We start from the raw sequence: 25,486 nt of genomic DNA on the forward strand, positions 1-25,486 counted from the left end.
AGTGGCACTAAGCTACTGGAGAGATGCTAGACCTGCTGACTTGTAGAAGATCAAGCATCCCAGCCTCATCGGAGATGACACACTGGGCAAGCCCTCCGCCTCTGTCCCCGCTCGGCTCGCTGCCTGGCTGTACACCTGATCCGTTTGGGCCAAAAGAATCAGACAGGCAGGACAGGGGGCCTGGACTTGGCCCTCTGTCTTCTTCCCTGTTCCTGAGTTCCTCCCCAGACCCTTCGCAAGCCTGGCACCGCTCCCCGAGCCACACCCGCAGCAGTGAGCGGTCCCCACTGAGAGGAAGCTGGCCAGGAGAGAGCGAGCCACGTGTGGATGGCTTCAGACCCGCAAGGCGGAGGGTGGGCCACAAGTTTGAGTGGACCAGGCAGAGCCCCGGGGAACTCTGGCACTGTTGCCAGTGCCCGCTCTGTCCCTCTCCTGAGGCCAGCCATGAAATCAGACAGCCGGGCCCCGGGAAGCTACCCTCTCCTGTTGGGAAAGTCACCATCGCCTGCCAGAGTGTGGCTTGCGTGGTGGAGATTTCTCACCCTCACCCCATCGCCAAAGCCTGCCTCCCGGGCCAGAGTCCGCACCAGGTCATCTCCGCTCTCGGGGCTGACTCCCGGCCCGCCCGCCTGCATCTCCATTGACTTTCTCTCGGAGTTCACATTTCCACCAACTTTTCATTAAATTAATTATTCAAAACAATTCAGAGTGAGCGTTCTCACAGCAACTGTAACTCTGCCATGACTAGATTAAGGCGTAAATTGAACAGCATGTTTTGCAATAAAGTTAATTTTATATTCACCAGAGAGCTGAGTTATAGTGGCTGTGGGAGCCATCACTTGGAGTCTCTTGACTTTGGTGCATTTAAATTCTCCACCACGGCATTGCACACCGTAGCATATTTTTGCACGGACGTGTCATTCGCTCCATACTAGGGCCTGCTTCCCTGAACTTTGAAATCCTTTCAGAAACTAGCATCGCGACCAACCGGCCTCACCCCTTACTTAGCCCGTTCCTGCGACACAGAGGGATGGCCAAGAAGCCAAAACAACCCCCGTCTCGTCTTGGAATTGCCTCTTTTGGGGGGGGAGGCGACTTTGTTTGGAAAGCCCCTCAATGTCGCCGGCAGCGAGCAATGTCACTGCCTTCATGAGCAGTCAGAGTTCTCGTGCAAGGTATTTTTGGATCTGAGCCGTTTTATTCAGGACACCCGGGGTGACCTCTACCAGCTCCGAGCCCTCGTGCGCACCATCCATCACGCAGACACGCACGGCCATACATCACCACTCTTACTGGAGCTCCGGAAAGAGCTAAGACACACTTCCCAGAGCCACATAAAACCCCGGCGTCTTTAAATCAAGATGGATTGCAGGGCCTTTCTAACCGGGAGGTTGGGCAGAACTGGAAGAGGATGTGGGCTGCCAGGCCTGGTGGTGAGAGAAAGCAGGACGGGCGCCGAGGCAAAGGCAGAGGGCTGTGTGCGAGGAAGCACGGCGCGAGGTGGACGCCGGGGCGTGGTTAGAGATGCAGAGCGCTCCGTGGAAAAGGGGTATCGGTCCTTATTGGAAAAAAAAAAAAATCAGTCACGCTTTGTGCCTCCTGGGCATGGCTGTGCTACAATTTGGGAGTGTGTGTGTGTGTGTGTGTGTGTGTGTGTGTGTGTGTGTGTAGAAATTAGATAGTTAAAAAAATAACAAATAAGAACTCAACCTCACGACCCGCCTGTCTCCCTCCGTACCACATTCGTAATTCGCTGCACAGCCACAGGAAGGCAGACGGCTGAGGGCACGGACTCGATGATCCGCCCAGACCCAAACAAAGCCACGGGGCTTCTGGGGACTGCCACCCCAGGCTCCTCCTGCCTGTCACGCTCTGACGCGTGCGTCCCGTCTTCTCCTCTGCCCGGGGGCGTAGGGCGGCGACTTTCCCGTGGGCGCTGCGGTCTGCTTCTTACCCGGCAGGAAGATCCAGCCCCTCTTCCACCCATCCGCTTGCCGCTACCCAGGCTGCCTGCCTGTGGGCAGCTGCTTTTCCTGCTGGGGACATTCTCGAGTTTTCCGGGCTGCAGGCAGGGGTGACCCGCAGGATGCGTTCCCTTCTCCCCGCTGCTCCATCAAGGTCAGAGTAGAGCTGCTGAGAATCTCTGCTGAGGGTGTTCATAAAATCATCCAACAAAGTCCGTGGGTGAACTTAGGGACTACAACCGTGAACAACCAGGCTGAGACTCGGGGCTCAGAGCACCCCAAGACAAAGGGCCTCCCTCCGCACCCCAGCTGTGTGTAGGACGCCCCCAAGGAAAAAGAAGCCGGGGGGAGTCTCACTCCATGCTGGAGAATACGCTCAGCACGATCGAAGCTCTGGCTGGGTTGATGCCCCAAAGGGGGGTGGGGGGAGAGGCGGAGGCTGGGGGAGAAAGAGCAGAAGAAAGATGCAGGTTCCAGGTGTTGAGATGCAGCCTTGGGAGGGAAAGGTTTCCCGAGGGAGGCATGACCCCAAGTATGTGCAGCCTGAGTTGGGAAGCATCGCTTTTAAACCACGGATGAGTTGGAATCAATGTAGGTACCTCATGGAGGAGGTGGTGCTGTGAAGTTGGGGTCTTCCTGAGCTGGGAGTCAGGAAAGATATCCCTTATGGGTTCCTGGGCATTGCAGAGAGAGAGAGAGAGAAATTAACAGAGAGCCCAAAGCATAGCAGGCTGGTGTGGCAAGGTCAGGGAACAGAAATGTCAGGAGAGAGAGAGCTGAACAGGACTGGATAGAACCGGGGGACTCAGCGACCCCCTGGGGGACGCGGGTCCTCACAGACCTTGCGGGATGAGAGGTGCGGACCCGTGGGTGTGGGGACGCAGCCCGGGACCCTGCATTTCTCACGGGCTCCAGGACCTGCAGGTGCTGCAGACAAAAATCTCAAGGGGGAAAATCCAAGAGACGCGTCTGCAGGGCCTACACACAGGTGGGCATTGCTCTTCCAGCACGGTGGCCCTGAGTCCGGCCCCCACGAGTAGCCCCCCGGGGTGCGCCTTTGATGGGGGAAGTGGAGCAGATGGCTGGTGTTCCAGGAAGAGAAGCCACGGCGGCGCCCGGAGGGGCAGCCACGTGCCGGCTTTGAATTCACCGAGGCAGGGACGCGAGGTCTTTCCCTCCCCGTTCCTGCGTGGAACTTCCCGCCTCCGGTTCGAGAAAATAAGAGCCTGAAACACTTCTTTAGAAGTCCGTGCGTCTTCTCCTGCTGAGCCTGCGGCAGACGGAGACGATCTCGCAGAATCCAGATGTGCATGCGTGCCGCCCACAGCTGGGTCTGAATTCGCCTGCCTGGCGGAGGCTCTGCTGGGGAGGGGCGGGCGGCGGGGCCCACCCCCTGCGCCCTCCTCCCATCCCGGTGTCCTTGGACCTCCTGGGCCTCCTTCCCACAGGTGCTGTGGAGACCAAAGAGACTTCCCTGTGCCTCCCCGGGCCAAGCAAGCACAGCTGTGGGAGCCCCGGGTCCCGGCAGTGTGTCCTTGCGGACGCCTGCCTAGACGTGGCGTTTTCCTTTCAAGCCAGGGTGACAGCCCGGTTGCTCTGCCGGGGCCAGTGGCTTCCTCGGCTGCCAGCCTGGTCGATTTAGTGACAGGTTTCCTCCCCCTCCCTCCCCCCAGAGAGTCTGGAAGCGTCCGATGAATCGTCTAAACATCCACACTGCTGTTTCGTTAGAGAGAGGACCGTTATTAAGCCTCCCCTCGGTGCACCTACCTGTAAGTCCCGCGCCGCGCAGCCCGCCTCCCCCCCCCAGATCCGCCACGTGCCCGCCGTCATGGGGGAGGGGAAGGGATGGGTTCCCCGCCCGCCCCCCCCGCCCCCGGCCCCAACCCACAGCCAGGGAGCCTGGCATCTCTAGTCCCAGGGAGCCTGGCATCTCTAGTCCCAGCTCTCAGGAGGCTGAGGAAGAGAGATCCAGGGTGAGAGGCCAGCTTAGGCGCCTTCCAGTGGCTCTGTCTCAGGAAAAGCAAACCGTCACAGATGAGCGCGAGTCTCCCCCAGAAGGGGGCTCCACCGGTCTCCGCCTCTCCCATCCTGGGGTCCCCATTGTTTCCATGGGGCTCCTTCACACCCAGCCAAACCCGTGGCGTGGCCCGATGTTGTTGTTGTTGTTGTTATTGTTGTTTTCACCTGGCAGCTCTAGGGGGAATGGGGAGGGGGGGCTAAAATGTAACCAAGTAGCACCTGTGAAACAATAACCGCTTTTTAAAATTATTTTTTATCGTTATTAGAAAGATGATGTACAGAGGGGTTACGGTTACCTAAGTCAGGTAAAGAGTACCTTTCGTTTTGGACAATGCCGTCCCCCTCCCCCCCCCCCCCCCCCCCGCTCTCCTCCCAGTTCCCCCCTCCCATCCCCGCCCACAAGTTGTAGAGCTCATTTTCCACATTGTGTGCAGTGAGTACCCCTGCTCCATCGGATCACCTCCTGTCCCTCCATATCTGTGCCCCCCCAACCTCCCCCTAAGACAGAGAAATGGACTTACGAGACAAAAATCAAAAACAACAACAAAGGGGGAGGAGCCTCCTGGGGCTCTGTGTGTGCATGCCTGGAGTCCTGTATCACTCACTGATTATGTCCTGGTGTAGTTTAGCTCCAGCTTCTGCCTAGGAGAGAAAACATGCTCTGAAACTCCCACCTTTTTAAGTATGGTCGTCTTCCCAGTCTGGGAGTGAAGAGAAGAGAATTGTCTTGTCCTTTTGGGCCACGTCCCAGGGAGAGACAGAGAGAGAGCTGCCCACCAATGATAACTGGTCAACTTCCACCAACGCCGTCAGCACCAGCATTGCCCTCTCCGCTGAGCGGCGGCCACGCGCTGCTGCGCTCTGTTGACTGGGTGTGTGTGGTGTGTCCGCTGTCTCTGCCAACCTTGACCTTGAGAATATCTTAATGAGCCAAAGGGACAAAAATCTTGACCTGCCTTGAGGCGGGAGTCCCGCTGGCAGAGACGGCTCCTGAGAGTCATTGGTAAACTGTACAGGGGGCGGCGTTCAGACAGACTCAGAGAGGTGCATGAGCCAGCCCAGACCCACACAGCCAAGTGAGAGGGTCCCAGCCCAGAACGCTCTGTCTCCAAGATGGGCTGCTTTCATCCTGATTGGTGCTGGGGGGGTCCGGGGGAGCTTTCCACCAGCCTTTCTTTCCACCAGAGTTTCCCAGTGGTCTCTCCCGTCAAGAGACTGGAGTGCCACAGCTCCATCTCCCAGCCCGACCTGAGACCTGAGGCCCGAGCTCCCAACAGTGAACCTGTGGGTGCACCCAAGCCATACCCCCGCTGCAGCAGACTCCTCAGGAGGAGATAGCCGAGCTGAGTGGGGCTGGGAGGGGAAGCTTCATGGAAGGCTTCCGTCTCGGGCAGTGGGTCTGGAGGTGCCATTCCTGATAAGAAATCACAGCCTGCGGGAGGAGGGGGTGTTCGCCTGGGCGGGGCTTGGGGGCGTAGTTCAGCATCGGCTGGGTGTGCGTGGCAAGATGACAAAGCCAGGCCGACGTACCGCCGGCGCCGCTGGACTCGATTGGTGAGATCAAGTGGGGTGACGGTGGGAAGAATGAGGTTAAAACTGCGCCCGGACCACAGAGAGCCTTACTGTGTGTTTTCCATTCAGCCAGACACCTCTGTGCGCGCCCGAGACCAGCCAGGGAAGTCATAAAATCCAAAGTGTTCCCCAGTAGCCAGCTCTTTCCAGAGGCCCACACAAGGAACCACGGGGCTGGGCCTTGCATACATTGTCACAACCCGGAGAGGCAGCCTGAAATTCGGAAAACTCCATGCGGAAAACTCCATGTCTGACTTGGGGAGCTCCAAAGCGCCCACTCCGCCCGGGGTTTCAGTATCCCCTCCGGAGGAAAGCCGCCACCTGATACTCATTTGCCCTCCAGACTAATTACTTCCCACGTTTTGTTTTTCCTGAAGCAGACGCTGGCTTTGCACTTTACAAACACAAAGAATCACCTTCTCCGAAGGCCGCCAGCAGAAATGAACTTGGGGGGGGGGGGCGCCAGGGTAGGGTTGCCTAGCAACGCCACGCGCCCACTGGTGATGCTTTCTTCCTCTTCAAGCTGAAAGCAAAGTCCTGTCCATTAATTCCCAGCTGCCCCGAAACTTCTCTGAGATCGGCTAGCTTCCCACTGTTCTGTTTTCGTCCTCGTGTGATGTGAAGGAGACTCGCCCGGGCGGTCTGTTTATCTCCCTTCGGTTGGCTGGAGGAAAAGGGGAGGGGGGAGAGGGAGAAAGGAGAAAGGAAGGAGGGGAGGAAGGCCTCCTTGAGTCTAGGAAGGTGCATCTTGTATTCAGGTGTGTATCTCGGGCTGACATGCAGATTTGAATTTGCTGCGGTGGATGTGGGTCTCTACACAGTGAAGAATCTGGAGAGACGTGATTTTAGCCAGACCCGGGATCTGAAAGGCACTAACTAGCAAGGCACCAGAGCAGAGACCACGGTCGTGGCCCTGTCCCTGTACCCACTGCCATCCTGTCCCACAAATTCCACTGGTGGAAATGGTGAAGCAGGGTCGCCAGAGCCGTCTCCTACCTCTTGAGACCACGTCCGACGTTCCTTGGGCTTTTCCCGCCATGTTCTCCTTGTGGAAATGTCCGTGGCCTGTCTCTGAAGTAGGGGGGTAGGGGGGGACCTGTTCCCCCCCTTGAAAGACACTGGTCTGTCCAGGCAGAACCCCCATCTCCTCCCAGAGGAAGAGTCTGGACAGGGAGATCTGGGTGGGCTGTGGGGGCCAATGTGTGTGTGTGTGTGTGTGTGTGTGTGTGTGTGCGTATGCACAAGAGCTTTATGCTGGACAGAATGCAGTTCTGGGCCACAAAAGAGAACAGGTTCCCACTATCAGTGCCTCAGTTTCCCCTCTAAACATCCCAGGGTCTTACACACACACACACACACGTGTACACACACACACACACACACACACATGCATCCTTGTACACCAAAATCCAAACACAAGTCTTCAAGGAGTAAACGTCAGCTCCAGGCCCTTGGGCCTTCCTCCTCCTGAGGAGTCCCGCAGCTCCTCCCCCCTGCGGTCCCAGATGAGCTCTGTGGAGGGAAGATGGACGGAGGCCGCTCTTGGTGAAGGCCTCTGCCTGCCAGGGAGAGGCTTGGAGAGCTGCGGGGTTCTAGATTCGTGGAAGATCCGTAACAGCTGCCCGGGATCATGGCACCCCCCACCCCCGCTGCCACCGCCCTGCCCGTGGGTGGTTTTAGACAGCTCTAGACACGGAGCTGGTGGCAGAGGGAGAGACGGGGTCAGAGGCTGGTCGAGGTAGCTGCTTGCTCACTCAGGACCCGTAAAGCCCTAGTCGCTGGAGTGAACTTAAGTGCAGGGGGAGGAAAGGTGTAGGTCATGTGACTCCTAATTTACCAGACATCCTTACCTTGTACGTGTAAAACAGGCGAACTTTCTGGCACGTAGATTTTCGCCTCGGTTAAAGCGGCTAGCTGAACAGAAAAATAGATAAGCCTCTAGGAGTGCTTCATGCCAGCAAGTGTGGTTTACGAGTGTGCCTGTGTCTCCTCGGTCCTACCCTTCCCGCTCTACCCCATAGAGGACAACAGAGACCCGGCTAGCCGGATGTCTTCCATCTCCCTTTCTCTTCTCTCCTCACTCAGACTCTGAAGGACCAGGCTGGGGCCAAGGGAAGTAGGCACGGCAGATTTCACACACACTAAAGGGGAGGGAGGGGACGGAATGAAAGAAAAGAACGCCACAAGATAAGAACTGCCCGTCCACACAGGGTCTTCCCCCCCCTTTCTCCACCCTCCCCGCCCCCTCTAGAGCATACAGCACCTGCCCATTTCACAGTCTCTAAATCCTGCTCTAGGCTTAAATCTGCCACAACTGGGGTGAGTGAGAATGCAGCCAACTTTTACAAGTGCCCTTAAGCCTAAAAGCTACAGAAAATATGAAAATAGTCCCAGAAGAGCCATCCAGCTCTTAGCCATGATGAGAAACTCCTGAGGATCGTATAGAAGAGGCCTTCACCCCTGCCCTGGGCATGTAGGGAATGTTCTCTCTTCTGCAGAAGGCACAAGGGAGGGAGGAAGGAAGGAAGGAAGGAAGGAAGGAAGGAAGGAAGGAAGGAAGGAAGGAAGGAAGGAAGGAAGGAAGGAAGGAAGGAAGGGCTCTTACTGAGAGGGCTACTATCTGTAAATCACAGGCTAGTTAGCCCAGTTTGCAACTCAGCACTGGTACTGTCTGGGATAGGCCTTGAACTCCCCACTTTGGCAAGATTGCTCTAACCCTGCAGCCAGGTCAGTTCTCACGGGGAGACCCCGCCTGCATCCGCACACCCCCTCCGTATTGCATGTGTGGCCTGCTCACCCCGCCCGCCCCCGCCCCTGACTTTCTGGATGGCAGGTACGAGTCCCCCCTTCTCCCCCCCCCTGCTGCTGCTAGGCGGCCCCGGTGCGGCCTGCCCCGCCCCCACTCCACCCCGACTCTCCGGATGGCAGGCATGGGCGTGCTGCGAGGCTGGCCCAGTGGCTGCCCTCCTCGGCCTTTCTACCCCCCCTCTGCATGGCTCCCCCTCTTCCTCGGCGCCTCTTTCTCACGTCCCTCCTCCTCATTCTCTCCGTTTCTCCAACCAGATGGCTGCCCGGACTTGTGCAACGGTAATGGAAGATGCACGCTGGGTCAGAACAGCTGGCAGTGCGTCTGCCAGATGGGCTGGAGAGGGCCCGGATGCAACGTCGCCATGGAGACAGCGTGCGCCGATAACAAGGACAACGAGGGAGGTGAGCCCGCCACCGTCCTCCCGTCCGTCCCTCCGTCCGTCTGTCCCCAACCCGGACAGCCCAGGGCTGGTCAGGTGCTCTTTCCTTCCTCACCGATCGCTTTTCTCCTCCACGACCTCCCCACAGCACCTGTCAAATGTCCTAACCTTTCCTTCCAGCCACGGTAGGGGACGGGATCCTGAGCGGTCCGGTCGGCGCGCACCGGGGCCGGCTCGGGTGCTCATCTGGAGTCACCACGCCGCCATGGCAGGCTTCGCGGTGGTGTCAGCGTCTGCCGGGAAGCCCCGTTCCGGTAGCCGCAGTGATGGCGGGGGGCGCGACGCCACGTGCCACGCGGCCCGTTCATCCTCGCAGCCCTCGGCCGGGGGGGACAGGCCCGAGCCTGGAAAACGCTTCCCTAACCTTACCCAGTTATTCCAGCTCTTTCCCAATCAGGACCCAACTCCGGCGCCACGGGCTCCACCCGGGACGGGGAGAGTTCCGGTCTGTGGTGGGCAAAACAGCCCGTGGGCCAAATTCAATTTCTGATGGTTTTTTCTGGTGGTGGTGGTGGTGGTGGTTGTTTCGTGGTTGGTGGAAAAGTAAAAATAACGATGTTGGAAGATTTCCTGGCCTGGGAAACCTGGGGGGTTCTTTTTTTATGAAGTCTTTATTTTTATGGGGAATGGTTGACTTTCTTTTTTTACAAAAGCTGTGTATATTTGATGTGTGGATCCCGACGAGTTTGGAAATTTCCGTTTCGGGGTGAGTTGGGGTGTCACAGCTTAGCATGTGGAGAACGTGGCTCAACCTTCTCTGAACCACGGACACCTTTTATCTTCCGCCGTCCTGTGGCTGGGATGTAGCTGTGCCGGGTGGTTGGTGTATCATCGAGCCAGGTGGATGCAGAGCACCACACACACACACACACACACACACACACACACACACACACACACACACACACACACTGCTGTCCAGCAATTGCACCGCAGCCCTACGTACGGGTCATTCTGCACCCCCCGCTCTCACCCCGGGAGCTGAGTTCACCTAGGTCATTCCCAGGAGCCCCGCCTGAGGTTCTGGGCCACATGGGACTCGCATTGGCCCTGAGACCATGTGATCAAACACAGCGCCCCACGCAGCAGCGCGGGTGTGCCCACGCTCCCTCCACAGCGACCCACCGCCGGTCAGGATGTGCGCAGGGCAGAAGCCGGAAGTCCGGTGGGTTGGTGTCCAGTGGGATGTGCTGCCCTGCGGGGTGTCGGTCCCTGCAAATATCAGCAACCCCGGGCAAAGTCAGCCCTGACCTCTTTCCCCACCCCCACCCCGTGTCACCTCCTGGTGTCCCGATGGAGTGTAACTCAGTGGATGAGGGATATGAATAGGAGACATGATGCTTTGGTTGTTCCTTGTGCTCTCGGTGAGTGTTGTGCCATTTCTGTAATCTAGGATCGTCTTTATACAGGAATAATCTAGGATCACCTTTATACAAGAATAATCTAGAATCGTCTCTATCCACGAATAATAACCAGGCATACCCACACAGAGGAGCTGGCAACCAAAACGGCTGCTAGACTCCATCCCAAGCTCCCCTGCGTGCATTCCCCTTCCCAAAAGAGCCAGCACAGAAGCGTCTTCCGTTGGTCTATAACCAGGAGAGGTGTGAAGGCGGAAGGGCCTTGTTTGAGCTCTTCCCTCTCCCCGAGGGCTCCGGATACCCAGGGGCTGCCCGCCCCTGCACGCGCCACCCCCACCCCCAGGCTCTCCAGGCACAATCGAGCCCCCTGTTCTGGGGGAGCCGGGTGGAGTGCCAGGTCCCGGTGGGGCGGGAGGGGGGGGGGGCGGGGCGCAAAGGGCCGCAGGCAGGCACAGCCCAGCTCAGAAGGGCAGAGGTGCCAAAGAACCTGGAACAGCGGTTCTACCAGAGATGGTGACGGCCTGGTTGTGGGCACTGTGGGAGCAGCCTCCTGAGGAAGTCATCGCCACCAAGGAAAAGGAAGGACTGAGCGGGGTGTGGCACTCCAAGGCACTGGCGTCAGGTGAGGGAGGGGCGGGCGCTTCAGCCTACTCTTGCCCCGGCTCAAGCCGTTCGCAGCTTCACCCGTCCCGTCGTATGGAGGAGAGCGCCTTTCTCTGATTCCTTGCCTCCCGAGGAGGTGTGCGTGTCCCCCGGCCCCAGATCCAGGCCGACAGCACACTGGCTGGCTCAGGAGTGACTGAGCCTGTTGATTTGGGGTGGGGGTGGCCTGCACCCCGGCTCTGGATCCTGGCTCAGAGGCTTTGAGAGGGACTTGCTGTGTGGGTTTTGAAAGTTGACAGGAAGCCGGGCGCCGGCGGCTCACGCCTGTCATCCTAGCTGTTCAGGAGGCTGAGATCTGAGGATCACAGTTCAAAGCCAGCCCGGGCAGGAAAGCCCGTGAGACTCTTATCTCCAAGGAACCACCAGAAAACTGGAAGTGGTGCTGTGGCTCAAATGGTAGAGCGCTCGCTTTGAGCTGAAGAGCTGAGGGACAGAACCCAGGCCCAGAGTTCAAGCCCCACGACCGACAAAATAAAGAAAAATGAAAGCTGGAATGACCTCAGGAAAGCATCCAGGCCAAAAAAAAAAAAAAACCATGAATGCAATCCAAGAGCAATGGTGAGAAATGCGCTTGTTAGACATCTCATGCATGGGGCAAATGACCTTCTGAACCACCTTTCCGTCTAGAAACACTCCGGTTTAAGAAGAATCTTTGGTATGACTCCCACACGTGCATGCAGGTGTGTGCACACACACCTGTGTGTGTGTGTGTATGTGTGTGTGCATTGTCAGGGCTAGACAAGTGCTCCACCCACTGACTGGCACCCACGCACTCTCCCCCTGCCCACCCCCAGAATATCTCAGAACAGCGATAAAAGCAAATGCAGACAACACGCCCTGTGCAGCCTCTGTCAGTCTGGAACTTAAGCCCGGACACTCGGCTCGCAGCCGAGATCACCCCGAGGACTGGTCCTACATCCACCGGTCACCGCCTTACTCCCAAGTCCCCCGGCCAGGCTCGGGTGACCTGGATGGGTGAGAAGAGCGGAGCCGGGGCCGGCCATCACAGCCCTGCAGGAGGGACGGCTCCCCGACACGCCGGCCTCCCACCACGCGGGAGAGCTCCGCCCGAACCTCGCACCTCCATTTGACAGAGACTCCGAAGACCTATTTCTGCTTACGGAAGACAAATGCCAGCTTCGTTAACGTCTGCGCAGATGCCCGACGTGTGTGCCGCAGGCGTGCGGTTTTTCATTAGCGCCACCGGGACAGAGGTGTGAGCGTCAGTCCCTCCCTGCCAGGGAGGGGTGTGGGGGGAAGGGTTCAGATCTCCCCTGCAGGCAGGGACTGTCTAGCATGTCCCGGCTTGGGGGGTCCTTGCTCCTCCCTAGGTCCTTGTGGACACGGGACCCACCCACCTGTGCCCTCTCCACTCATCATTTCAAGCCAGCACAGAAGGCTGAGAGAGGCCACGTCCCGTCCATCCCTGGGGGCGGGACAGAGCAGGCTACGCCTGTCCTTCTCAGCTGAGCCTGCCCCCGTCACCCACTCGGGGATGTGCTGAAGCCCCGCCTCCTCCCGCTCCGTGGGTTCTGAAGAGACCACGCCGTGACAGCACACAGCAGCAGCACAGGACACGCTCCGCTCTTCACCGTGAGCCCCGCGTCCCCGCCCTGCATCCCAGCCCCGCAGGCTGAGTTCCCTCCCAGGGCCTCTGTTTTCCTGCCTATGAAACAGGTAGATCGTGCCAGCTGCCTGGAGCCCGTATGGGTTCTGCACGCTCTCCGATTCGCCCCTGCTAGCCTGAGCATTGCTTTCTGTTTCTTCTTCACATTGTGGCATTCTAGAAGGATGGAAGCCCACCCAGTAACTTCCCTCTCTTCTAGGTAGGGAGCTGGAAGCTGGGAGTTCTGATTTCTTTTACTCTTCTGAGGCCATTTAAAAAAAAAAAGGTACAGCCCATTTTCCATGCGTAGAAGAATGCTGACAGGTAGGAGTCCGGAGAGCTCCAAGGTGCCGTGCGCTGTGCCGAACTCTCTATGCTCTGGTTTGGGGGCAGCGTCCCCAGGCCCTTCCTTACCTGCTGCTCTTCTTGCTGTGAGCATCTCGGTCTGTGAACGGCAGGCAGCCCGAAGGAGGGTTCTAAACTGTGAAGCCCATCCATCCTTCCTCTCTCCCGCAAGGCCATGCTTGACTTATTTCTTCTCAAGTCCTAATAAGAAGTAGCCAGCCTCTCTGTAGAAGTTTGACGTGTGCAGAATTTGTATTTCTACTGGCAGATCTGGGGGGGGGGGGGGGGGAAGAAATCACTTCCAAGATAAGATAGAACTTTCCCGTCAGAACGCTTTGCCTGATAAGTATCTTTGACCAAGAATTTGGGGTGGGAGGCTTGGCTTTTGTTTGGGGTTTGGGGTTTTTGTGGGGTTTTTTTTAAGGTATTTGAAGTTCATAAGTTTACCCAACATGGCACCTTCAGTCTTCTCTAATCAAGTCTTTATTACTTTAAATGATTATTAAGTATCTCTTCAGGGATTCTGTTTTTCCCTGATTAGATGACAAGTCCAATATTTATCACAAAATGGTGATAGAAATTCACAGTCTTTGGGGGGAAAAATACAAGGTAATCATTTAACTCACTGCAGATTTATTTTGGGGAATTAGAGGATTAGAACACAGATTTAGCAGGTGGCTGAGAGAGAACGGTTCTATTGCTGGGCCAGCTTCTCGTGTCTGGGCCCTGGCCAGGATCTCAGCCTGGACAGCAGCAACTCTCCTCTGCTTCCAGCACACAAGCCTGAGGGCCCCAGAACCATTAGTGTTTATTTGCTCCATGTCTCCCAGGATCCAGGTCTGTCCATCAGTGCTTCTCTAACTAGGGGCAACTTTGCTCTCCACGGCGCTTCTGGAAGCCTCTAGAAGCATTCCAGAAGGGTACTGGTATCTCATGGGTACCGGGTTGCTGCTGGACAGGCTGCATACATACAGAGACAAGAGATCTGTAACGGAACATGGTCAGGCTTGACCTGATGGAATTGCTAAGGACTGGGAATCTGCACAGATACTGGCCTCCACTGTGGAGAAACGCAGACCCAGACGCACCCTGCAGCCGGGCACCAAAGCACAAGAGGTCCGAGGGCCGAGCACTGGCCAGGGGCTAAGCCCGAGCTGAGACCCTCCCCGCCTTGTCCCTGTAAACCAAAACGGGGCTCACGGAGCCCTAAGACTCTTTCGTTTTCCTTGACACACACACACACACACACACACACACACTCACTTAGGGCCGGAGAAGTAAGGTGACGGCCCCAAATTCCCGTAGCCAAAAACGCAGCCCAGCAGGGATCCAGAGCCCCACACAGGAACCCTCCTCTGAGACCCTCCAGGTACCTGAGCGTTGTGCCCGGGAAGAGGGAGGAGAAACCCCAGTCCTGCAATATGCTCATATCTACACACAGGTTGATTGATTGATGATTGATTGATTGATGCTTGATTGATATGCCATGGCTGTTAGCTGTCCCCCAGCACTGGCTCAGGAAGGGGCTCCTTTGCAGTGAAGTGTTTGCATGCTGGCACGCCGGGGAACATAGAGCAGCTGGACCTTAGTGAGGCTCACTGTGCAGCCCAGCAGGGCCGCTGCCCAGAGCTCTGAGGGTCTGGAGAGACACCAGAGCCGTGTGGCCAAATGTGACCGCACACAGAACTACAAGGGTTCTCTCCCCTCTCTCTCTCTCTCTCTCTCTCTCTCTCTCTCTCTCTCTCTCTCCTCTCTCCTCTCCCCTCTCCCCTCTCCCATCCACACCATCCTTAATCCGCCCCAGTCTCCTCCGTTCCCTGGGTGCTGCCGCCACACCACCGAGGGACAGGACCTCTCCCATTTGTGGGAAGCTGGGATGGCTTCCTTTATGCGCGTTGGGGAACGTCCCGTGCAAGGCGTGATGGTGCACGCCTGTAAATCCCAACACTCCAGAGGCTGAGGCCGGAGGATTGTGAGTTTGAGGCCAGACTGGGGGGAGTAGTACAGCGAGACACTGCCCCGATACGCACTCTCGTCCCGTCAAGTCTCCCGATGGCTACCCAGCCCCGAGGAGGTCACGCGATGTCTTCAGGGGCTCCCAGCGAGCAGGACAGACACAGGGCTTTGGGGCACCTGCACAGCTAGCAGGAAGGCCAGAGAGCTTTGCCTTCCCTTCCCAGGGGAGGGGGTGGAGGCCAAGTACTCACGCTTGAATTTTGGAAGATCTTGAATTAGGGAAGGAAGGGAGGGAGGAAGGGAAGGGCAATGATGGGTGGAGGGATAGCCAGTGGGAAGGGAACAAGACAGAAATGCCTGGTGGGGTCCGAGGAAGAGGCCGGGTCGGTCTCGTGGGGACCAGAGTGGTGTGCGTCTGCCATGGTTCTCTGAGTCCCTCCACCTAGCCTTGCTCTTCAAAACATGCCAGCCGCACCTGTCCTGCGGACAGAGGGCAGAGGCGTCCGCTCCAATCTTTCCCAGCCAGGAACTGAGGCCCAGAAGGGTGGGGAGGTAAGAGGCAGCCTGTGGGGTGGGGTTTGGAAGAGCCCTCACCGACCCCATGGCGCCCCATCGTCCCCTGGCTCCTCGGCCCGTGCCGTGAGCCTGTGGTCGCTCTGAGCCTCTGTTTTGTCCTCCGTGAAGTGGGGCTGAGGCTGGCTCACGAAAGCACATGGACAGGGCAGAACCCCACCCCCTCCCCCAGCTCCCGGCCGGCTGTCTCCGCAGACCGCCAGGCCCTGACTTGGTGCGTGGGACTCTCACCAGAGCATCTGGCGTGGGGCCGAGAACGTGCATCTTTACCCCACACCGCGCAGCGGCGATGCTGGCGCTGTGGCAGCCCCCTCGGTGCCATTTTCCAGGGAGTCCCAGGGCCAGCGGAGCCCGGGCCTCCTAACGATTACGTGTCCTACAGTGCGTGCCGGGCACGTGTCCCCTGGGGACACCCCCAGGCTCACCCAGGGCCTGTCACCAAGGCAGGGTGATGGAGGGCGACTCGGAGCTCCGGCCCCTTGCACCTCACCTTCCTCTTTCGGGAAGATTGGAAGAGGAGGCAGGTGTGGACCGAGCATGGCCTGGCACCTGTGCCAACCTGCATCTGCACACACACACACACACACACACACACACACACACACACACTTCTGTGGGGCTGAGTTCACCATCAGCTGATGCGTGGTCACAGCCTTACAGCCAGGCGGACCTGTCCTTTGTGTTTTACGAGCTGTGCACCCTGGAATAAGGCCCCTGGCCCGTCTGAGCCTCCAGTTCCGGCATCTGGAAACGCACAATGATGACACGCTGCCGCCCCCCCTACATTGGGCTCCTGTAAGGTGTACTATGCAGCATCTAGAAAGGCCCTGCGTGCCTCTTTATTTAAATGGCAATTGCAGCGCTATTATCTCATGGTGCAATGTGACTTTAGGGGCCTGAGACACGTGCACGGCCCCCCGAAGCCGAAGCCCACTGTATCGAGTGGCGGAGGCCGGGGCCTGGCTCCACCCTCTGGAGGAGCGGCACCCAGCTCCATGGCCACAGACCCACAGCTCCCCCGCCCGCCCAGGTTGCCTCCCAGGGCTCAGAACTCTTTGCACACGCTTGCTGATCTGTGGACGCTTTTGTTGCCCCTGCGTAGAAATGGGCGCCGGTTAAGCCTAGCATCCGGGTCCTCTTGATTCTCTGTGACGTGTGTGCCCTTCCTTCCCACCCTGTTGGTGGAAGGGCTCGTCTGTCCCACCTGCCAGGAGGTTCACAAGGCTCGGGCCAGGGGACAGGAGATCCGCAGAGGTGATGGCAGCTCGGAGGAAGGGGACCGCAGGCACCATCCAGAGCCGGCTGCCAGCTCCTCGCGAAACGCGGGGCCAGGCCAGGCTGGAGCTGGGGATGAAGAGCAGCACGTGTAGGGTGTGGCACCCCGAGGTGGTGGTCTTGGACGAGCCACCACTGCGTCACCCTTCCCCAGTGTCTCGTCCTCCTTGGGGGGGGGCCCCTGGCTCCCCCCGACCCCCCCACCCCCCCACCCCCCCCCCACCCCCGTGTAAGCACTCTGCCAGGGCTGGAGCCGATCCCGTTTTAATTTCACCGGACGGTGAACACACCTGAGCGTCACCATCGCCAACGCCAAGGAACGCAAATGCCAGCCGCCTGGGCGTTTTCGCCGTGTTGTTCCGGCCTCTGGGCCTTAGCCCGGCTGCTCAAGTTCGTCTCTCTGGAGCTGTGTTCCTCCAGCTGGGAAGAGAACATCTAGCAGTGCTCAGCACACACCGCCTTCTTCCCGGCGCAGCCCCGCCACTCCTCCCCAGAGGCCTACTCAAGGCTGGGGTTGAAGAAGGCCCCATGGGGTCCCCGGTACCCAGAGGACAGCGGAGATGTAAAGATTAGATGAGAGGGTCTCCGGGCAGGGCGGGGCGGGGGGTCCTCGACCCCGTGTCTGGAGCCGGCGGCGCTGTGGTCGAGAAGCACAGGTGTTGAAATCAGTGCTTTCATCTGCTCTCCACTGAGTCAGACGCTCGTGAGAGAGGCCACCCGGCCATCCGCGGGAACTGAGGCCACAGCAGAGACGTGTCCTGTCCGTTCTACTTCTTCATCTCGGGGACCCAGCCTGACCCCCCCTCCTCACCTCCCTCCAGACCAGGTCGCCCCTCAGGCGGGAAGAGGCCGTCCAGACTTGTCGTGCGGCCGGCCGCTGACAGTGATGGTCCCTTTTCTTGCTGTTGGACCCAGCGGGCAGCCGCCTGGCTCCCCACCAGCCTGCCACCCCCCTGCCGGGCTGGGCTGGCCGGCCATCAGCTCGCTCTATCTGACCTGCCAGCGGGTTCTGTGACACAAGGGGCTGGAGGCGGGGGGGGGGGGGAGGGGGGGACGATGCAGGCAGAGAGGCCGGGCCTCGGGGAGCAGGGGGGAGGGGGGGGCGCAGGATCAGAGCCCCTGATCTCTGTGGCCACCGGCTTTTGTAGTGGTCAAGGGGGTGACAGCAGCCAGGACAGAGATCCGCCAGGAGTGGACAATCAGTGCCAGTCTGGCGAGGGCAGCTGCGTCTGCTCACATGAGGCTGTTGGGGGGCTGAGGGAGGGAGGAACAGAGAATGGGAGGGAGGGAAGGGGAGAGAGAGAGAAACAACTAGAAACTAAAGATGTTTTCTCAAACCTCAGCAATCCTCACACACACGCAGTGTGCCCACGGTGTGTGTGGACGTGGCCACACCCAGCCTCCTATGAAGGCTGCAGAACAAAAGAGGAGGCCGTAGGGGTCACTCACTGTGCCCTTGGACAGGGCCCTCCCCTCTCTGAGCCCCACTTCCTCCGGCTACCGGAGGATGAAAGCACTCGCTCCCAGGGCCAATGGGACCACAGACCCACTGTGAGCCAACAGGGGGCCTGGGGGGAGGGGGCACCATCGCCCCACCACCACCACCACCACAGGAGCCCCGAGTTCTAAGTTCCGCACCAAAGGCTCTGAGAAGTCCTGCAGGGAGGACGTCTGCTTCACTTGGCTGAGCGGACCGAGGCCTCCCGCACTGCATTGTGGACTTCCTCGGCTCCCACCTCCCTTGGTTCCACTCCCCTGGCCCCCAGGAGAGACCCCGTGTGGAAATAGCATCTCCGTGTCTCCCATGGGGACAGCCGTACCGCCGTGGGTGTGTGCAGTCATCCGGGGCTAAAGGAGCACCTAGAAACCTGGCTTCCAATGCAGGTTCCGGAGCCTCCTGTGGGGATTGGGGCACGCTGGGGCAGGGCGGGGGGGGATCTGGGCATCAGCTTGGTTCCTCTGAGGCGGGGCTTGTGGGTGAAGCTCCAGACGGAGCCCACTGGGTTAGACTATGTCTTGTTGTTGTTTGTTGTTTTGTCGGTCGTGGGGCTTGAACTCAGGGCCTGGGTGCTTGCTGTCCCTGAGCTGTTTGGCTCAAGGCTAGTGCCCTCTACCACTTTGAGCCACAGCTCCACGGGAAAACAGTGTTTGAGTGGTTCACTGGAGATGAGAGTCACCATGAGGGCTTTTCTACCCAGGCTGGCTTCGAACCGCAGACCCTCCAATCTCAACCTCTTGAGTCGCTGGGACTATGGGCGTGAGCTACCCGGCTGCCCGGCTTAGAGGATGTTTTCACAAGATCCCCGGCTGGACCCGAGGCTGATTAGCGGGAATGGTTGTGGCTGATACCATTTCTGTGTATTTGGGTCTGTCGGTTTCATTTCTGGTGAGAACCCATCCCAAACAAATAACGTCAAACTCCCCCCTTGGCTTCAAGGAGCAGCCTCGGTCATCCAAAAGAAAAGTCCCACGCAGATTGCCACCCAGGCCTCTGGTTTTCCTCTCTCTGCCTCCTTCTGAAGGCACAGGGAAGCCAGCAGATCTCTGGTCAGACACGACTGATCTTCCCTCCGCTAAGCTGTAAGAAAAGCTCCAGGTGCTTCGGGGCAGGTTCGCTGGCCTTGGAACTCGGAGACTGACGGAGAGAGTTTGGCAAGGAGTGAGAGGAGAAGTTCCAGCTGGCTTCCAGGAACACCACATTTCAGGCCGGCCCTGCTCCGTGGAGGGAGAAGCAGGATGCCTAGAGTACAACAACCTATCAAGCAGCCAGGGTGTTAATGGCAGGTGATACCTTCCAAATGAGCCCCCTGTCAGCCCATCTATGGCTCGCCAAGGTTGGCAACGCGGGAGACCTCACAGAGGCAATGAAGAACTAATCTCATATTGCCAGGTTAAATCAAGTCAGCCCTGCCCGCGCCTTTCACTTCTTAGTTACATCAAGCCCCAATACTTTCAATTATCCCTCACTTCCAACTTGTCAACAGGCTTAGGGTAAAATGCAAATGGCGCCGTGCCCCGCTCCCGTGGAGAGCAGGAAATAGCGTCCGTCCTCGGTGCTGGGCACGGCTAGCTTTGAGCCACGCGTACCTTCCCGGAGCACCCCCGTGCGCTCGCAGGAGAGCCGGCGCTGCGAAGCCCGCGCTGCAGACTGGAACACGGAGGTCACCCCCCCTCCCTCCGTGACCGCCGTCGTGGAAGCTGGTGGGCTGTGGGACCAGCTTGGAAAACCAGAACGAGAACTGGTTCACAGTTCTCCCCCAAACTGAGCCACACGCCCCGTCAGCAAGTCAGGCCTGGCCACGCATGGGCTCTTTGTGGGTGCTGAGCTTTGCAGTGATCTGGAAACTTCCGGGGGCGGGGGGGATGAGCGCTTTTCCGGTGGCCAGGGTCAGCAGTGTTCGCTGGAAAGGCCACCCTGCTCTAGACTGGCAGCGTGAGACACGCCTACTGGCAGGACACCATGGATTTCTTTACCATTGTCGCGAGATTAGGTTGCCAGAATGGTTCAGACTTCTGATTTGGGATGATTCAAACTGTTGAGACCAGAAGCCAGCGAACATAATTTCCTGAGCTCCCAGCGCACCTCGGACTGACCCCGCTAGAGCCGAAGGCCAAATCAAGCCTGCGGTGGCATCTTCCTTCGTACTGCGTACTACAGAATCGGCCTCCTTGGCAGCCCCGACCCTCCGGGCCCTGACTCATTTCTCCATTTCCATCCAGACAGCGAAGGACAGCAGATTCCTTCCTGCTTGACCCAAGCAGCTGCCTCGTTCCCGCCCCGGACCGCATCAGCCCATCTCCGAACCACAGCCCTTCTGCATCCGCCACCTGCGTGCTGCGTCTTTCTTGGGGAATGGGAACTTGGCACGTGCCTTTCTCCTAAGCCTTGGGTGCTGGTGGGAAGGGGGTTGGAGGGGGGGGGGGGAGTGCCACAGGTGATCAGCCTGTGTGCTGCCAAAGAGACTCATAAAGAAAACCAAATGAGAGGAAGAGGGGATGGAGGAAGGAGAAGAGAAGAAGGGAAAGGAGATGGAGGAAGAGGAGGAGGAAAAAGAAGAGGAGGAGGAGGAGAAAGAGGAAGAGAAGGAAAAAGCAGAGAGGAGGAGGAGGAAGAGGAGGGGAAGGAAGAGAAAGAGGAAGCGGGGGGGGGGAGAGGAGGAGGAGGAGAAAAAGGAAGAGAAGGAAGAGGAGGAAGAGGTTGAGGAAGAGGGAGAAGAGGAAGAGGAGAAGGAAGAGACTGAGAGAAGAAGGCATCTCAGAAGCCCTCGACCAGCACCCGGGTGCTCTGAGCCTTGCAGCGTGCTTGCACGATTCCCACACACTCTTTTTACAGACCGCCGACTTGGTTCCTACTTTATACAATCACCTCTATGCACCCCGTGATCAGAATGAGAGCAAAGAGGTGCCTGGGACCCAGAGAGGTCCCCAGGACCTGTGACCCCTGCCAGCCAAGGCCCCCCTAGAGAGGGGACAGCCCCTAACTTCCCGCATTCCTCTGCCAGCTCTGCGAGGAGTGGGCTGGACCCCTGGCCCTGTGTCTCCACCGGGACCCGTGCTCGCACCCTGGGCTCCTGTCAGCCTCGGAGCTTCCAGCCGGGGTCCTCGGCTCGCACGTGGACACTCATGCAGACTCTGTGCACGTCCCGGCCAGGCTGAGGGGCACCAAAGGTGCCCAGAAAGGAACAAGGCCATCGCCACCAGATGTCCACCTGCTGCCCCGGGGCCCATGGATCATGGACGGGAAGGGGCCAAATAAGGACACCTCATTCCCAGGGCCTTTGGCTCTTAAGACCCAGGCGGCCGCCTCCAGGTGCAGGTCCGGGACGCTGCGGGCTCTTTCCCCTTCTCCATGGGCCCCCTGGAGCCCTCGGGCGTGGGCTGCAGCACGGACTTGGCCACCAGTGCGGTGGGGGGGAGGGGCGTGTAAACTGCCATGAGAAGGGTTCGACCCTTGCACGCTTTCATTCCTGCCAGCAGCACTGCCGAACGCCACCTCTCCAGTGGGCCCAAGGGGGAAACTGAGGCACAGAGCAGGTTAACTCACCAACGTAACAGCCAGGCCGGAGCCGGTCTGACGTGGCAACCCAGATACCCAGACTCTGACATTGAAGGGTGGTATTATTGCGGAAGAATGCGTGAAAATCCTACCCTAACCACAGCGTCTATTGTGACTGCAGATTCCTTCCTTGGTAGTTGATTAGAACTATCTGGAATCAGCACACCTGCCAAGAATCTGCCAGCCCAGAGCCCAGACTAGGGAAGGAATGCTTTGGGACGTTCTGCTCCTAGAAAGACCAATGGTCTATCGAATACAGATACACACCCAAGGAATGTCATGTACGTGTGTGAACGTGTCGGCATCTATCGATTTGTCTCTTCTTTGTCACACAGCAAAAGCATTAGGACGACTCTGTTTTAAAGGCAAGAAAACCGAAGCACAGAGAAGTTGTCTCTCTTCTCAAGTTCACCCAGCCAGGAATAGAAGAATCAGACTTCTACCCCAGATCCACCAACCCCGGGAGGCCGAGTCTTTCCTCCAATTCTGTGGAGAGTCTTCCGCTTTGTAACCGTGGGATGGATCCGAAGGATCCAGTTTGGCAACCGTGAACGTGATTTCCGCTTCCTGCTTCTGGAAACATGGCTGACTCTCTGAGTTTCTTTGTCAAAAGCAATCCACAGAGCAATGCCTCCATGTTCTTCCTGGGGTGGGGGAATGCTTTCTGACACTTTTTGCACATTTCTCAGAAATGGCCACTGGCATTTGACGTATCCATATGCAATACAAGCAGGCAGCATGGGTTGGGCCAGAAAGCACTGGCCAGTTCTTGGTGGCCAGACGTTGGCAGATAGGAGGCATCTCGGAGGGCTTCCAGGGAGGGGCGGCCTTCAGAGACAAGCCATCAAGGTCTCCAGACACAGAGATCTTCCCTGAGTTTCCACAGACCTCCCGCCTCCCCAGGCAAGTGTGAGGACCCTGGGCTTCCCACCCCGTGGAATGGAGACATCTGGAGAGGAAGGGGTCCCCTCGGGACCCAAACCAGCAATTGCACGCCGTCTGATTGCCTGCTTGATTGTTTGAGAGATAACCGCAAGATTGTGGGTGACAGGGTAATTTAGTGAAGATTGCGATGTCAGACTCCACGTGCAGGGGCCTGGCAGGCATGGAGCCCAGAGCCTCCTGACTGATGGCCGAGGGGAGATTGCAACGTCAATGGGAAGTTCGCCGTGTCCCATGCTCCAAAGCACAGGGCGGTGGTGACCCATCATGGCCAGACATCAGGAGGGGGGGGGCAGGGGGAGGGGGGGCGCACACTGGCACCCAGTGACCCTGGCAGGACTCCGCCGCTGGACGGGGAAATACAGAGGAAGAGATGGCCACAGCCTTCCTCCTTCCCTGCTCTCTGACATCTGGCACTCACTGAATACAAAGCCCAGAATGCACATCAGTGGAGAAGTTGGAGGCGGTCCCAAGCCCAGAAGGACAGACTGGAGAAGGAGGGGAGAAAGATGCACCATATTGAATAGGAAAACTGACCTCCGGTATTCCAGGGGTCCATGTCGGTCCTGGAGCAGATACTAGGGAGTGGGTGGGGAGGGAGAGAAAGGCTGCCAGAGACGGGCAGATGGGAAGAGGCAGGGAAGAGGCGGAGAGTCCTTCATGCCCCAGTGGCTTCTTCCCACCTGAAGAGTCTGTAGGAGCATCTGGCAGGTTCTTTGTGCGTATGAGACTTGTATGTGCGTGTTCATACATATGTGTGTGCATGCACGTGCCAGTCCTGGGGCTTAAAACTGGGCCTCGGCAAGGTCCCTGAGCTTTTTTGCTCAAGGCTAACACTCTACCACTTTGAGCCACAGCGCCACCTCTGGTTTTCCGGTGGTTAATTGGAGATGAGCCTCATGGGCTTTCCTGCCCGGGCTGGCATAGAACCATGTTCCTCAGATCTCAGCCTCCTGAGTAGCTAGGATGACAGGCGTGAGCCACTGGTCAGTGGGGTCTTTGTAAACTCTGAAGCTGGTGTTCCGTGGAGGCTCCTCCCGGCTTCCCCGGGCAGTTCGCAGTAGGTGATTCAAGGCTGGACTCACTGCAATTCTTTGGGGTTTTTTTTCTTTGTTTTATTTCTTTCTTTTCCTTTTTCTGCCTACAGCCTTGAATCTAGGTAGGATCTAGGCCTAGATCTGACCAGTGCTCAAGGTCAACCTGCTGCTGGGAAGAAATCCCTTCTCGAGTAGCTGCTCCTGGGGCCTGAGGCTCCCGGGGCCTGGGAACTACCCAATCCAGTGAGTCCTCCCACATCTGCCTTTCCAGAAAATTGGTAATTCTAAACGTATTACAAGCCACATCTGCCCATGTGGAAACGAGAGGCTAGTTTACATCATTTGAAACCAAGCAAAACCTGCAGCCTTCTGATTGGCTTTGCTAAAAAGAAAGCCATGCGTTAACATAATTGTCCATTAATTGCTCAATGACAGCAGAACTTGAGTGAAATTACATACTTTGATTCCACTAGGCCGGCCAAACGCAAAGGGGTAATACCAAAACGGAATCACACCGCAGTCTCTCATTCAGAGTTTCCTGGGCTAGCGTTTGTCATGGCGCGACCCGGGATTTGAACCCGTGTCTCTATGATGCTAATGATGGCCAAAACACATCTATCAAATCCAGGAGATGGGAGCGATTTGTTCTCCAGATCACTCAATTCCCTGATAAATGAAATGAGCGTTGGCGAATGAATCAAATCTAACGGGCAGTTCTAAGGGGCAAGTCCTGACGTGGATGTTTCTGTCCCGTGAGGAATGGAATACAAGCATTATTCAGTCAACCAACATTTGTTGAGTGCCCTGGTCTGTGCTGGGCGAGATGTGGAAATTAATTAAACCCTGTTCTTCTTTCTCATTCAACTCGCTTTCCAGACAGGGAGGCAAAACCAAGAAGATAATGAGTGAGCGTTAAGAAACAACTAACCCTTTATGAAACTCGATGGGCGTCATCGGAGTCTCTGGTAACCCTGACTAAAATGCACTTTCTTTCCAGAACCTGCTCCCAGAAGCTGCCTCTTGGTGCACAGGACAGGCGTCCGTAGACGCGTCGCTGAGTCCACGCTGCTGTAACATAAACCCGGGCAGCGGGTGGGGCAGACAGCACGCGTCTGTTTCTCACGGTTTGGAGGAGGTGGGAATCCAAGGTCAAGGCCGGGGGATTGCCTGGGGTCAGAGCCTGAGTTCCGGCACGTGGTTGGTGGCTCCTTCTCCATGTGTCTGGAGCTCTCTTGTAAGCTCCCCCAAGGCCCTCTTGTAACACCAGCACCGTGAGATTTAGGGTGTCCACATGGGAACTGGGGTGGAGAATCACGGACAACATGCTATCCGTAAGGCTACACCAAATGGCAGGGGCATCACCAGGAAGGTCTCCTGGATGGAGAGACCATCCTCGCGTGGATCCTCGCGCCTGAGCCAGCCCTGCTCTCCTCCCACCGTACTGCCTGGGGTCCCTTGCCACACTCCTTTATTCATTTCCAGTAGGGAGCTGTCACTCAAATGTGTGCAGAATGGCAAATGAACCAACTGGAGCCAAGCCTGGGGAAGAGGAAGAAGCTGGGTGGGGGCGGGATCTAGACAGAAAAGGGGAAGCTGGATAGGGCAGGATCTAGACAGGAAAGGGAAGAAGCTGGGGGGGGAGTGGGATCTAGACAGAAAAGGGGAAGCTGGATAGAGCAGGATCTAGACAGGAAAGGGAAGAAGCTGGGGGGGTGGATCTAGACAGGAAAGGAGGGACATGGAAGGTGAGCAGGGGTGACAGGGCCAGTGCTTCATTTCCAGGTTGGCCTGGCCGTCCAGGGGGCCGGTGCCCAGCTCCCTGCCTGACTTCCAGGGACTAACGGCTTCTCTTGGTGGGCCGGCCCTGAG

At 57.8% G+C, this 25,486-nt stretch overlaps 1 protein-coding gene across 5 annotated transcripts in view; it reads left to right on the top strand.

Moving 5' to 3' along the window:
• Window positions 1–25,486, top strand: part of Tenm2 (teneurin transmembrane protein 2) — a 634,115-nt gene that overhangs the window by 571,417 nt on the left and 37,212 nt on the right. For all 5 annotated transcript variants that reach the window (XM_042670218.1, XM_042670217.1, XM_042670219.1 and 2 more), the window contains one exon: window positions 8,619–8,765. In XM_042670218.1, coding sequence (XP_042526152.1) covers window positions 8,619–8,765 — 147 coding nt within the window. The remainder of the gene's footprint in view (window positions 1–8,618; window positions 8,766–25,486) is intronic.

Source organism: Dipodomys spectabilis, unplaced genomic scaffold (genome assembly GCF_019054845.1).
Source record: "Dipodomys spectabilis isolate Male_0828 unplaced genomic scaffold, ASM1905484v1 ptg000528l, whole genome shotgun sequence".
Classification (NCBI taxonomy): domain Eukaryota; kingdom Metazoa; phylum Chordata; class Mammalia; order Rodentia; family Heteromyidae; genus Dipodomys; species Dipodomys spectabilis.